The sequence below is a fragment of the Capsicum annuum genome, chromosome 1 (genome assembly GCF_002878395.1).
Source record: "Capsicum annuum cultivar UCD-10X-F1 chromosome 1, UCD10Xv1.1, whole genome shotgun sequence".
Lineage (NCBI taxonomy): Eukaryota > Viridiplantae > Streptophyta > Magnoliopsida > Solanales > Solanaceae > Capsicum > Capsicum annuum.
This window is the reverse complement of record NC_061111.1, coordinates 3,790,898-3,804,152: the sequence shown is the minus strand read 5'-3', so window position 1 is coordinate 3,804,152 and position 13,255 is coordinate 3,790,898. Positions and strand designations below refer to the sequence as shown.

Sequence of the window (13,255 nt, the reverse complement as noted above, 5' to 3'; positions counted from 1 at the left end):
GGCTGCCCTCTTTCCCTTTCTACTGCGAAATTAACTCAATTCGACATGAATCTTAATTGCGAGTTTGCCTTTTCTATTGCACCACCAGAGAATATTTTTTCTTTGGTGCTGCTACTGAAAATGTGAATTAAACTTCCTCAGTTTGGATTACAAAAGGGCAGGGGAGAAAACAGAAGCAAAACATTAAATTGTAGCCTAAGAAGGAAAGAGCGGACAAACAATAACAACTAGTCTGGAAAAAGTTAATATTTTCCTTCACTTCCATTTATAGAATCTGCCTTAAAAGTTGGGCGAAAAAGAGGAGGTTTAGTTTCTATAAGGTGTATTTCCTTTGATTGGTAGGAAGTAGAAGAGGAACTGATGTGGAAGTGGAAGAGGAAGACATGCAGCAATGCCACATTTGTGTTTTATGTACCCCCCACCTTCGATCAAATCTATTGTAAATTTAGACATGGGGACATGCAGGTAATCTCTGTGTTTTAGGAGGAGTTTTTTTTTCCTTAGATTAGCCGGTTGTTTAGGACTAGAGGGAAACAACATGTCATAAGTCTCTGTTGAGATCTGTTTCTCGGAGAGTCGACGACCCCCCCCTCTTTTTTGGTTTCTTTCTGCAGCTTCCTGAACTGGTGTTCTATCTTTGGCATGAAATTATTGGTGATGCGTGATTCTCTGGCTGTTAATTGTGGTGTGGCTGATTGCTTTTAATCTCTTTTTCAAACTCTCAGTTAGATTTTCTCCTGATAGGATATTTCTCAGACCAAGGATGGCAGCATGATGGTCACAGGACAGTGGTTTTACCGACCTGAGGAGGCAATAAAAAGAGATGGTGGAAATTGGCAAACAAGAGACGCGAGGGAATTGTTCTTTAGTTTTCACCGGGATGAGATCCCGGCGGAGTCGGTCATGCAAAAGTGTGTGGTGCACTTTGTACCGTTAAACAAGCAGATTCCAAAAAGGAAAGAGCATCCTGGTAATTTTGTTCAGAAGGTATATGACGCTGAACAGAGGATGCTTTTCAAGTTAACAGATGAGGACTATGAAGATACCAAACAGCATGAGATTGATCTGCTTGTTCAGAAGACTATAGCACGAGTTGGGCATCTTCCTGACCTTGAAACTGAGGATAATTCTGCAGCTCCTGTTAGTCAAGAAGACCAGTTGGAGAGTCGACTTTTGAGGAAAAGAGCATGATGTCTTTGGATGTCACCAGAGACGATTAAGCACCATCTAGATTGGTCAGCCTATAGCAGAAACTCCAGGCAGTTTTGCCAATAATGCATCAGAATACTTCTTCATCCTTTCAAACTTCAAAGTCCTAACAGGTGAAACACAGCGTGACAAATGGCTGGAAAAATTGCTGCAATGAATTCAGTATTTCTGCAATCCTGTGGATAATGTACTAAATGATGGTAAAGAAAAAAGGGGCTCAGATGCTGCTGATCTTACTGGTAACACAGATTCTGCAAAACACGTGAATGAGTCTCTAGACAACAGTGCTGACGTAAGAATTCTTCTTTTCAATGATTTTGATGATTGACAGAATTTTTGTATAGTTGCTATTGTACGGGTGGATTTTCCTTGAAATGTTTCTTCTGTTGGATTATTTTCAGGGTGATGTGTTCTGATGGCTAGACAGTGTTGTCCCTGCTGTCTTCTCTCTAGAGAAAGGCCCTCTCATCTGATTTTCAGAAGTACAATCAGAAGATGAGGCAGTTAACATTCAATCTTAAGGTGAGTACCTTTTTTAAGGGGATTGGGGGATGAGCATGGAGTTTATTTAATTTTCTTCTAATTTTCGATGTAGGTATCTATTTACCTTCTAATGTTCCAGTTTTTCTATGTTGTAAATTTATTGCCAGAACGCCTCACTCTTAGCACGCCGTCTTCTGAAAGGGGCGTTGGATCCCTCTCAGATACTGAACATGTCCCAGAATGAGCTAAAGGTATGGGTCCAGGGAATTTACTTTTTACTTAATTTGAGGATTGATTTTTGTTTATTGACTTTGTACGCAGATAGTCTTAAATGTTTGACATAGTAGTTTGTGTGTATATATTCTGTTGATTTCTGAATTGGTTAGCTCTTGATTTGTTGAACCTATCGACTTGTTCTTCTTGAATTCACCTGGTGTAACCTCAATTGGTTTGTTTGGAGTTCATGAAATGTAATTATTGTTCAGCTGTGGATATAGTGAAGCTGATTTTGAAAATAAAAATACGGTTGAGCATTTTCCTAAGTAAACACACAGTAAAGGAAAATTTTATTTGCCCTTCGATTTTTTTTTTTGTGAATTAAACATGTTGAAGATATAGAGAAGGTGAAGGACTCAAAAGAAATCAGAGAAGACTTGTTTCCATTTTTCAGTTGTAACTGTTTTGAGAGTTAGTTATAGAGGAGCCTAACGGCTAGAGCAGTTAGTTAGACAGCTCACAAGCTAGTCTATATATAGGATAATGTACATGATAACTAATCAATGAATACAAGCCTACTCTCTCATCTCTAATCTTCTTTCTCTCTCAGCTTCTTCTCTTCTCTTCTCTTCTCTTCTCTCCTCTTCTCTCTTCACTGTATACTTGCATCTTCCATTTCTAACTCTGCAAGAAGCTTACTGTTGTCTTGCTTAATTACATGGTATCAGAGTTTTACTCACTAGAAAACTAGTAGAGCTAGATCGATTCTGGCATATTGAATCAAGATCAAGAAGTCTTGAATCAAGGGTTACAAATCTGCAACAATGGTGAATCAAAATGTTGCTGTTGATGCTGCTGAAGCTTCCAGAGTTACTCCCAGTTCGTTGGACTACAATCATCCTCTCTTTCTCAGCCCTTCTGATGTAAGTCGTATACAAATCATCTCTTTTCAATTGACAGGAGTTGAGAACTTCTCAATCTGGTTTAGATCCATGCGTATAGCTTTATTAGGGAGAAATAAGTTGCGCATGGTGGATGGAACATGTTTAAAAGATAAGTTCTCAAATGAGTTAGTAGTCATTGGGAAAGATTCGATGCAATTGTGCTTTCTTGGATTATGAATTCAGTTTCTAAAGAGTTGCTTGGTGGAATTATGTATGCATCTGTGGCTAGTGTGGTTTGGAATGAGCTATTTGAAAGGTTTAACAAAGTTGATGGGGCAAGAACCTTTAATTTGCACAAAGAGATAGCCACATTGTCTCAAGGAACTGCCTCAGTGTCTGTGTATTTCTCAAAACTAAAGGATTTGTGAGAAGAATTTGAGGCTCTTGTACCTGCACGTGGGTGTGAGTGTGAGAAATCAAAGGAGTTTGTGCTGCATTTGCAGAAACTGAAACTATTTCAGTTTCTTATGGGTCTGAATGAGTCCTACACACAAGCAAGGAGTCAAATCTTGCTTATAACCCCTCTCCCAAATGTTAACCAAGCATATGCAATGATAATAAGTGATGAGAGTCATAAATCTGTAGCAAGTCAGGCAGGGATCTTGGGGATGGGTCCTGCAGTTAATGCTAAAAGTCTTGAGATTGCTATGTATAAAAGAAATGTTCCGGGTGGAAGAAACAATCAAAAGTTCAAGAAAAATTTCAATCTGCAGTGTGATTTCTGCAAATTGAAGGGGCACACTAAGGAAAACTACTGGAAGATAATTGACTGTCCTCAAGATTATAAGGCCAAGAAGAAGTTCAGACATGAAGGAACCAACACAGCTTACAATGTGTCTGTGGGTCATCAAGTGGCTATGATCAGTGTGCAGGTCAGTGCTCTCATGCTAAGTCTATGCAGAAATGGTCTACTAAAGTGGCTGATAATCAGCTGGAACAATTAAGTCAGATGGGCAATACTGCATTTACCAAGGAACAATATGATCAAATCTTGCAAATGATCAACATGAACAGTTCTGTCAACACACCTAGTGACTCTGCAAATGTAACAAGTGCAGGTATATCTTTTTGTTTAGCTTCTTTTGATTCACAAAAATGGATTATAGATACTGGTGCTACCCACCACATGGTTGGGGACTCAGAGTTGTTACTTAACAAGAGCGTTACAGAGTTGAAGAAACCAAAGAGGGTATATCTACCAAAGGGTGACACTACAATGGTTACTCATGTGGCAAGTAGTTGCTTATCAGAAGGAAATAGCATCACAAATGTCTATCACATCCCACAGTTTACATGTAGTCTTCTATCAGTATCACAAGTGACTAAGGAATGGAATTGTTCAGTAAATTTCTTTTCTGATTTCTATGTTTTCCATGTTTTCCAGGATCTTTATACTGGAAAGGTGAGGGGTATTGGTAAGCTTGATGGAGGTCTATATCTGCTGGTAGATCATTCAAGAAAAGAAGTAGAAGTAGCAACTAAAGCATCTCATGAACCAACCATTGAAAGAGCTCAGGCTAAAGTAGATCTGTGGCATCAAAGGTCAGGACATGCATCAACCAGTGTGCTGAAAAGAGTCATATCTCAAGAATTTCAAGTAATAGAAGATAGAATAAAGCAATGTAGTGTCTTTTCTAGTGCTAAACAAGCTAGGTTACCTTTTCTGTCTACCAACAGTAAAAGTATATGTTGTTTTGATCTTGTGCATATGGATGTGTGGGGACCTTACAAAGTACCTACTATGAATGGCAACAAATATTTTCTAACAGTGGTTGATGATTTTTCAAGGTTTACTTGGATATTTCTGTTAAAGCTTAAATCTGATGTGTGTATACAACTGCAACATTTTCTTATGTATGTCAAGACTCAGTTTGAGAAGACTAGCAACGTAATCGGGACAGATAATGGTACTGAGTTTGTCAACTTAGTATGTAAAAGATTGTTCCAGGAAAATGACATAATTCATCAAACTACATGTGCATATTCTCCTTAGCAAAATGGTGTTGCTGAGAGAAAACATAGGCATATCCTAGAGGTGACAAAAGCTATTAGGTTTCAGGCTGAAATTCCAATAAGGTTCTGGGGTTATTGTGTTCTAACTTTAGTATATATCATTAATAGACTGCCTAGTTCAGTCATTCAGTTTGTAAGTCCTTATGAGAAGCTATATGGTATACAACCTAACTGTGATTATCTAAGAGTAATGGGATGTCTTTGCTATGCCGAAATATTGAATGAAAGTGATAAGCTCATGGCTAAAGCAAGGGCATGTATTATGATGGGCTATTCTAGCACTCAAAAGGGATATATAGTGTATGATATGTCTACTAACACCTTCTCTGTGTGTAGAGATGTATCATTCAGGGAAGAAATATTTCCTTTTAAGGAGATCACAAGCAGCCTCAGTCACCCCACCATATATTTCCTTTGGAAGAACAATATCTACTAGCAAGTGATGCTATGACACCTCTGCAGGTTCCTGTAAATGTCTCATTTCAAGGGATTCCTAACTCAGTTAACCAGTAAGAGCAGCTACTACCAAGTGTACCTACTCCTAGATATCCCATAACCAAAGTATATCAAAGAAGAATAACCTAGAACAACAACCGCATGACTGTCTCAAAAAACACAAAGAAGGTACCTCATGCTATTGCTAATCATGTGTCATATGATAAACTTTGTTAGTCCTATAAGAGCTATGTCCTGAAAACCTCATGTGTTGCTGAACCTACAAGCTACTCAGAGGCCTGTAAAGACCCTAGATGGGTGGAAGCAATGAAGAATGAAATAGAAGCCTTGAATTCCAATCACGCTTGGGAGATTGTTCCTTTGCCTAAGGGAAAGAAGGTTATTGGTTACAGGTGGATATATATGGTAAAGTATAAAGCCTCAGGTGAAGTTGAGAGGTTTAAAGCCAACTTGTAGCAAAGGGGTATGGACAAAGAGAAGGCATTGACTACAAAGAACATTCTCACCTGTTATGAAGATGAAAACAATGAGAACTGTACTTGCTACTGCAGCTAGAAAAAACTGGTATGTTCATCAGATGGATGTCTACAATGCATTCCTAAATGGTGATCTAGATGATGAAGTGTACATGGATCTACCTCAGAGATTTGCTAGTCAGGGGGAACATACAGTATAGACTGCTCAAATCCCTATATAGTCTCAAACAAGCACCAAGGCAATGGAACACCAAACTATCAGAGGTTTTGATAAGATCTCAGTTTATTCAGAGCAAATATGATCCATCCTTGTATATCAGAAAGACAACAGAAGGAATCATTCTTGTGCTAGTATATGTTGATGACATGTTGATCACTGAAGACAGTCTAAAGCTACTAGAAGAAACCAAGACAATGCTACATCAAAACTTCAAGATGAAGGATCTAGGTGAGTTAAGATATTTCCTTGGAATAGTGTTTGCAAGATCTGATAAAGGAATATTGATGCATAAGAGAAAATATGCATTGGAGTTACTATCTGAACTAGGATTGAAGCAGCCAAGCCTGCAGCTACCCCTATGGACTACAACACCAAGCTAACATCTAGACAGTTTGATGAGCATGTCAAGCAAAACCAGACTACTGATGATCCACTAGCAAACCAAGCAGCTTATCAAAAGTTGATTGGCAAGTTGTTGTACTTAACTATGACAAGGCCAGACATAGCCTTTTGTGTTCAAACTCTAGGTCAGTTCCTTAAAGATCCTAAGAAGTCTCACATGGAAGTTGCACTCAAAGTGGTGAGGTATGTTAAAGATCAACCAGGTCAGGGTGTATTGTTGTCTAGTGACTCAGATAGTACTGTGATGCAGATTGGGCATCCTGCCCTCAAACTAGAAGGTCTGTGACTGGTTATTTTGTGAAGATTGGGAATTTAGTAGTGTCCTGGAAATCAAAGAAACAAACCACTGTATCCAAGAGCTCAGCTGAGGCAGAATTCAGAAGTCTTGCAGCAGTAACAACTGAACTGATATGGATCTAGGCTTGACGAAGGAGATTGGGAATGAAGTGTTGCTACCTGTGGATGTGTTCAGTGATAGCAAGTATGCCCTACAAATAGCAGCTAATCCAATATATCATGAGAGGACAAAACACATTGATATTGATTGCTTCTTCATAAGGGAAAAAATTGTTGAAGGAATAATCAGAACTCACTACATTTCAACTAAAGATCAATCTGCAGACATGCTGACTAAAGGACCGACAAGAGCTCAACAAGTCCATCTCAATACCAAGCTAGGAATTTGTGACATTTTTTCACCTTCCTAGCTTGAGGGGGAGTGTTGAAGATATAGAGAAGGTGAAGGACTCAAAAGAAAACAGAGAAGACTTGTTTCCATTTTTCAGTTGTTACTGTTTTGAGAATTAGTTACAGAGGAGCCTAACGGCTAGATCAGTTAGTTAGACAACTCACAAGCTAGTCTATATATAGGACAATGTACATGATAACTAATCAATGAATACAAGCTTATTCTCTCATCTCTAATCTTCTTTCTCTCTCAGCTTCTTCTCTTCTCTTCTCTCTTCACAGAATACTTGCATCTTCCATTTCTAACTCTGCAAGAAGCTTATTGCTGTCTTGCTTAATTACAAAACATTGTCTTTTCCTTCTCTGATATGTGAAAAAGGCATCCCCCTCCAACCCGCCTACGCACACACACAAAAAAAGATGACGAAGATGCTGGAGATTTCCTACAAATAAAGAAGTTGATAATCACCTGTACACATAGGAATTTAATGTGCTCCAAAAATAAGCCAAAAAAAAGGGCGGGGGTGCTTGAAATGTGGAAGAAGGTGGCCTCATTTCCTTCGTACAAGAGAAAAAACTAATTTAGGTTAGGCAGAAGACTGCACAAACCTGCCTTGCAGTTTGATTTTGGTTTTCATAATTTAGGCATAATACATTTTCTTTTGCTTAGTTCTTTAAAATTTTTGAATTATACTTGCTACAATAAAATATTTGCTCTTGTAATTGCCCCGATTTCTCTTTAGTGTATATTACCATTAGAGGTACACCAAGGTAGTAATTTTGTCTTACTAAGCCTCTGTTTGTTCCAGCCTTTTAAGAACTCAATCATGTAATTAGGCATGGTCCAACTTATGTCTAGAATTACCAAAAACATGTACTGCAGCTGGCTAATGACCCTGGATGCCAATCGGGACTCTTTGATGGAATTTGTCAGTATATGGCATGAATTTGTGAATTGGTGTACTGGGTGGTGTATGTAATTTCCAGGATTGAGCTATTTTGCAATGAACATTCTTTACAAACTAAAGAAATTGTAGGCTGGTCTGATCGTCTCTTATCATTTTAGATATTATTTTAGTTTGATTTAGTTCATTTATTAATTGTTCGCCGAGTGCTGAATATATTTTTATTTTTTTTTGAAATTTTATGTAGTTTTGCATTATTATTTTGTTTCCCCTACCAAGATGTGAGGTGATTTATGTTTTGAAAAGAAACGTTGGAGTAACCAGTAATATTGCCTCCATGTGATTAGGAGGTCACGGGTTCAGCCTTGGCAACAACCTCGGGTAGAAACTCAAGGTAAGGCTGCGTACAATACACCTTTGTGGTGGGGCCCTTTCCCGGATCTTGCACATAGTGTGTGTTTTTAGTTAACGTGGAGTAAGGCTGCATTTACGTGTCTTAATGGTTTTGGTCCATCCTTTTTATTAAGATTTTGTCGTGTATATAGACTTTTGCTGATATTTTGGTGTTATATGAATCGTGGTCGTTTGGAGGGTGTGTAATAATAATGCTAAATAGGGTGTGTTAGTAATACCAATATAAGTTATCCCAACATTGCTTTTATTAATGATTTTTCATATGTATACAAATTTGTGCTGCTATTGTGGTGTTATATGAACTGGGGTTGTTTTGCAGGATGCATAAAAATAATGTTTAATAGCGTGTACTAGAATTTTAGAAGGTTGGGCATAATTCATAAATAATAATGAAAATAAGATGCATATGAATGACTTCGTTTCAAAAAAGACGTGAATGGCTGAAAGTTTTCTCTGGATATGGAGGACTTGCATTTTCTTACGCTTTCGTTGATTCACTTTATCTCCGTCGCCGTTGCTAGAGGCGTGTGTTACACGCGATATCGGCATTTCGTCCTCGTCGTCGCTTACAGCTACTACTGCATGCTGCCAGTATCCCATATTTTGTTTGCTACAAGTGTACAATCCTGTTTCATGTTTCATTACGGCCTTGGTGTACTATCACTATCTTGAGCCGGGGGTCTATCAAAAACAACCTCTCTACTTCTGCGGAGGTAGTGGTATGGACTGCGTACATCTTACCCTCCCTAGACCTCACTTTGTGGGAATACACGGAGACTGTTGTTGTTGTTGTAAAGTTGTATGCTTCAGCTTTAAGGGTATGCTGGCTACCTCCGAAAAGTTACAAGCTAGTACCATAATTACAAGGCCCCTAAGAAATCTACTTACTACTCTACCTGTTCTATACCCTCTTCTTTACACCAAAGTACAAAGTATTAATGCAATTTTCTTTAACCTTTTGTATTGTGTTGGTATTAGTATTCTCAAAGAATCCAAATTTTTTTCTCTCCAAATTGACCACCACACGCAGGATGGAACTAAAGGCAATCTTTTTTGAGTCTTGCTTCCTTCCCTTCTACTCCAACAGCTTAGGAAGTCAGCAGTGTGCTCAGGCATCACCCAGGCCTCTTAATATAAGCTAAGAAACATATGCCATATTTGTGAAGCGATCTTGCAATGAAGTAACAAATGGCTGTTCAAGTGTGGTTTGATCTGTGGAGGGGGTGTTGCCGGCTCAAAAAATAAAGAGCTATAATGGGAAAAAAATATGTTCAAACAAGGGGAAACTGGAAGAGGAGTATGAATTCGAGGATAAGTATGTAACACTTAAGTGGAAAAAGGGTATATCTTAATTGGAACGTGCAGAAGTGTATGGAGTTGTATACACATCTATATGATCAGGGGAAAAAATATGAAGTGAGTCGTATTAACTTATTATTTGTGCCATCCTTTAGATCTATAAATTCTTTACTGATTCTTTGAGAAGTATTTGATTTTTCAAACTTAATTTGGTTCACATTCAATTTGATTGTTCCTCCTCTCATATTTAAGTAATTTAGTACACACTAACATTGTCGTTATTTTTTTTTTTTTACCATTTTTCATCTGATCCTATCTTCTACCTTTTTCTAGTTCCTCCTTTCATAATCTTATCTATAATTATCATTCTTCAAGAGAGCTACTAGGGAACCTTATAAAAATAATAAGTAAAAAGAAAATAACAAAAAGATATAAGAGCTATAGGGAAGGAAATAACAAATGAGACCCTGTTCTTTATGGCTGAGATAACATATATAGCACCATATAAGTGTACATAGAAATTGAATGAGTCATTTTCTATACATTATATAAATATGTGTTTTATATATTCTTGACATTCAGAGTTGCAACAACTATAGGGGTATTAAGCTGTTGAGTCACATTATGAAGATTTGGGAGAGAGTGGTTGAGCGGAGATTGAGGAGGGTCATGTCCGTTTCGAAGAATCAGTTTTGATTTATGCCTGGTCGCTCGACGACAGAGGCAATCCACCTGGTGAGGAGATTGGTGGAGCAGTATAGAGAAAGGAAGAGGGATTTACATTTGGTGTTCATCGACCTGGAAATGGCGTATGATAAAGTCCCAAGGGAAGTTGTTTGGAGATGCTTGGAGGTAAGAGGGGTCCCAGTAGCGTACATCAGAGTTATTAAGGACATGCACGATGGAGGGCAGACCCGGGTGAGGACGGCGGGAGGAGATTCAGAGCATTTTCCAGTCGAGACGGGGTTGCATCAGGGATCGACTCTTAGTCCGTTCCTATTCACGTTGGTGATGGACGTGTTGACGCGGAGTATTCAAGGCGAGGTGCCTTAGTGTATGTTATTTGCGGACGATGTAGTGCTGATTGATGAGACGCGAGGGGGTGTGAATGACAAATTGGAGGTTTGGAGGCAAACCCTTGAGTCTAAGGGGTTCAGGTTGAGTAGGTCTAAGACGGAGTATTTGGAATGCAAGTTCAATGACTTGAGGTAGGAGGACGAAGTGGTGGTGAGGTTGGACTCCCAGGATGTTTGTAAGAGGGATAGTTTTAAATATCTTGGGTCTACGATTCAGGGAAATGGTGAGATTGATTAGGATGTCTCTAAACGTATTGGAGCAGGTTGGATGAAGTGGAGGCTCGCCTCGGGAGTGTTGTGTGATAAGAAGGTGTCCCTTAAGCTTAAAGGCAAATTCTATAAAGTGGCAGTCCGTCTGGCCATGTTGTATGGAGCGGAGTGTTAGCCGGTCAAGCACTCCCACATCCAAATATTGAAGGTGGCGCAAATGAGAATGTTACGTTGGATGTGTGGGCTTACTAGAGGGGACAGAGTTAAGAATTAGGTTAGTCGGGAGAAGGTGAGAGTGGCTTTGGTGGAGGACAAGATGCGGGAAGGAAGGTTGCGATGGTTTGAGCATGTGATGAGAAAGGGCGCGGATGCCCCAGTTAGTAGGTGTGAGGCTAGCTTTGGATGGTTTCAGGAGGAGTAGAGGTAGGCCGAAGAAATACTGGAGGGAGGTGATTAGGCATGACATGGAGCAACTTCAGCTTAGTGAGGACATGACCCTAGATAGGAAGGTGTGGAGGTCGCGGATAAGGGTAGATGGCTAGTGTGAGTGTGTGGGTTGTAGCAGGCAGTCAGGAGAGATCTTGTGTAGCCGGGTTCGTAACCTTAGGACTGTGTACATACGTGTCGTTGGTATGTGAGGGTATGTTACTACTAGGTGGGAGGCCTATTTCTTATTTCTTAGTTCCTATTTTCTTATTTAGTGTTGCCTTTATTTCTCATATTTCGTTTTTTCTCTAGTTTCATTTCTATTATTTCTTATTCCTGATTTTTCCGTTGTGTCATCCATCCTCCTTGTTTATTATTCTTTATCTTGAGCCGGGGGTCTTTCAGAAACCTCTCTACTTCTTCGTAGGTAGCGGTATGGACTGCGTACACCCCAGACTCCACTTTGTGGGAATACACTGGATTTGTTGTTGTTGTTTCTTTTTGGTGGATGGTTCATTTAGATTTGTATTGTTTCTTTAACCGAATGCCAAAATTATCGTACGGAAATTTCAAATATTGTGCCAAGTACCAACCATACCATGCTCTCCTTTATTACAAATCCTACTTATAGAGTAAATTTCATTCCTACTCATTCAACTTCATGTTTATCACACGGGAGCTAATTTTCTATTTTTCGTTAGAAGTCTTTTTTTTAAAATTTTTGTGCCTTTTGTATTTTTACCAAGTTAACTAAAAATAAATCTCCTGAATTTTTATGGCCAAACACATATACGGGCCCTTAAACTTGCCCAAAAATTTCATTGAGACACGTATTTGCCATTTGAAGAGATTATCAGGTGTTAGTAGAAAACCTTTAATTTCTTATTTCTGTTGTGGAATTGGAAAATTGGTGCTAGCAGATTATGCTTTCCTTTGTTTGATGTTATCTTCCACTTCTGTCTCAGGAAGCTCCAACGGCAGAAGAATTAGCAAGCAGGGAGCCCGAGTAGCCAGAGCCCATACAGGTTTATACTATAACATTATTTTGTTCCTTAAGCAGGTTTTAGTTTAACTAGCCTGGGCAAACTTTAGTTTACTACTTTGATGGCAGTGTTGGTCTTTTATTTCTCATTACTAGATATGTGTATAGATCCACTAAATGTGAGGGAAATATTTTCTTGTAACCAAGTAAAAAATCCTCTCTTTCGGCGGAGCATGATTTTGTTTTCTAAGATGAAGTTGAACGTAGGCATGTAGCTTCAATGTACTGAGCCTCTAGAATTCTGAAAATTATCTGTTCATGGTGAGAACTTGAAGGAGGAGTCTAGAAATTTGGCCATCTTTAGTTGGCGAAAATTGGTATGATGATGTTATAGGACAGGAGTTTTGAATTTGACGTATCTTAATTGCTCATTTCTATTCATGTTGTGTGACAGATGACCAATACTTGTTACAAAAACTTAACACAGGTTAAGTATATTGTTTCTTGTTGCTTAATTCTGATCAGTTTGTGGCACAGATGACTGATGCTCGTTGCAAAAGATGTGCAGAGAAAAAAGTGCGGCTCATGGAAATTTTCAGGTTGGGCATGGAGATCGTTACTCGGTTTTTCCTTGCAGCTATTCTTTGGGGTTTGAGATAGACTTGCTACATATATACATCATGATGTTTCTTTTTGGATATTTGTTGTACCCTCTTATTGTTCATTTTGCTTTTTTTGACGGGGTGGGAAACTGCTTACTATGATAGCAATTGCTTGTTGCATCTGAAGCTTTTTATAGTTGATTGAACATTGTCTTTGTTGCATCTCTGAATGGAG

At 38.8% G+C, this 13,255-nt stretch overlaps 1 protein-coding gene across 3 annotated transcripts in view; it reads left to right on the top strand.

The window, feature by feature from the left end:
• The window catches only part of LOC107865127, a 36,593-nt gene that overhangs the window by 19,412 nt on the left and 3,926 nt on the right, over positions 1-13,255 (top strand). The window contains exons 8-12 of one of the 3 annotated variants that reach the window (XM_047414648.1): positions 745-1,501; positions 1,611-1,731; positions 1,860-1,943; positions 12,402-12,461; positions 12,956-13,041. In XM_047414648.1, coding sequence (XP_047270604.1) covers positions 745-1,191 — 447 coding nt within the window. In that variant the 3' untranslated portion in view covers positions 1,192-1,501; positions 1,611-1,731; positions 1,860-1,943; positions 12,402-12,461; positions 12,956-13,041. Of the gene's footprint in view, positions 1-342; positions 466-744; positions 1,502-1,610; positions 1,732-1,859; positions 1,944-12,401; positions 12,462-12,955; positions 13,042-13,255 lie in introns of those variants that run through there. The other 2 variants (XM_047414652.1, XM_047414656.1) reach the window with 2 other exon arrangements.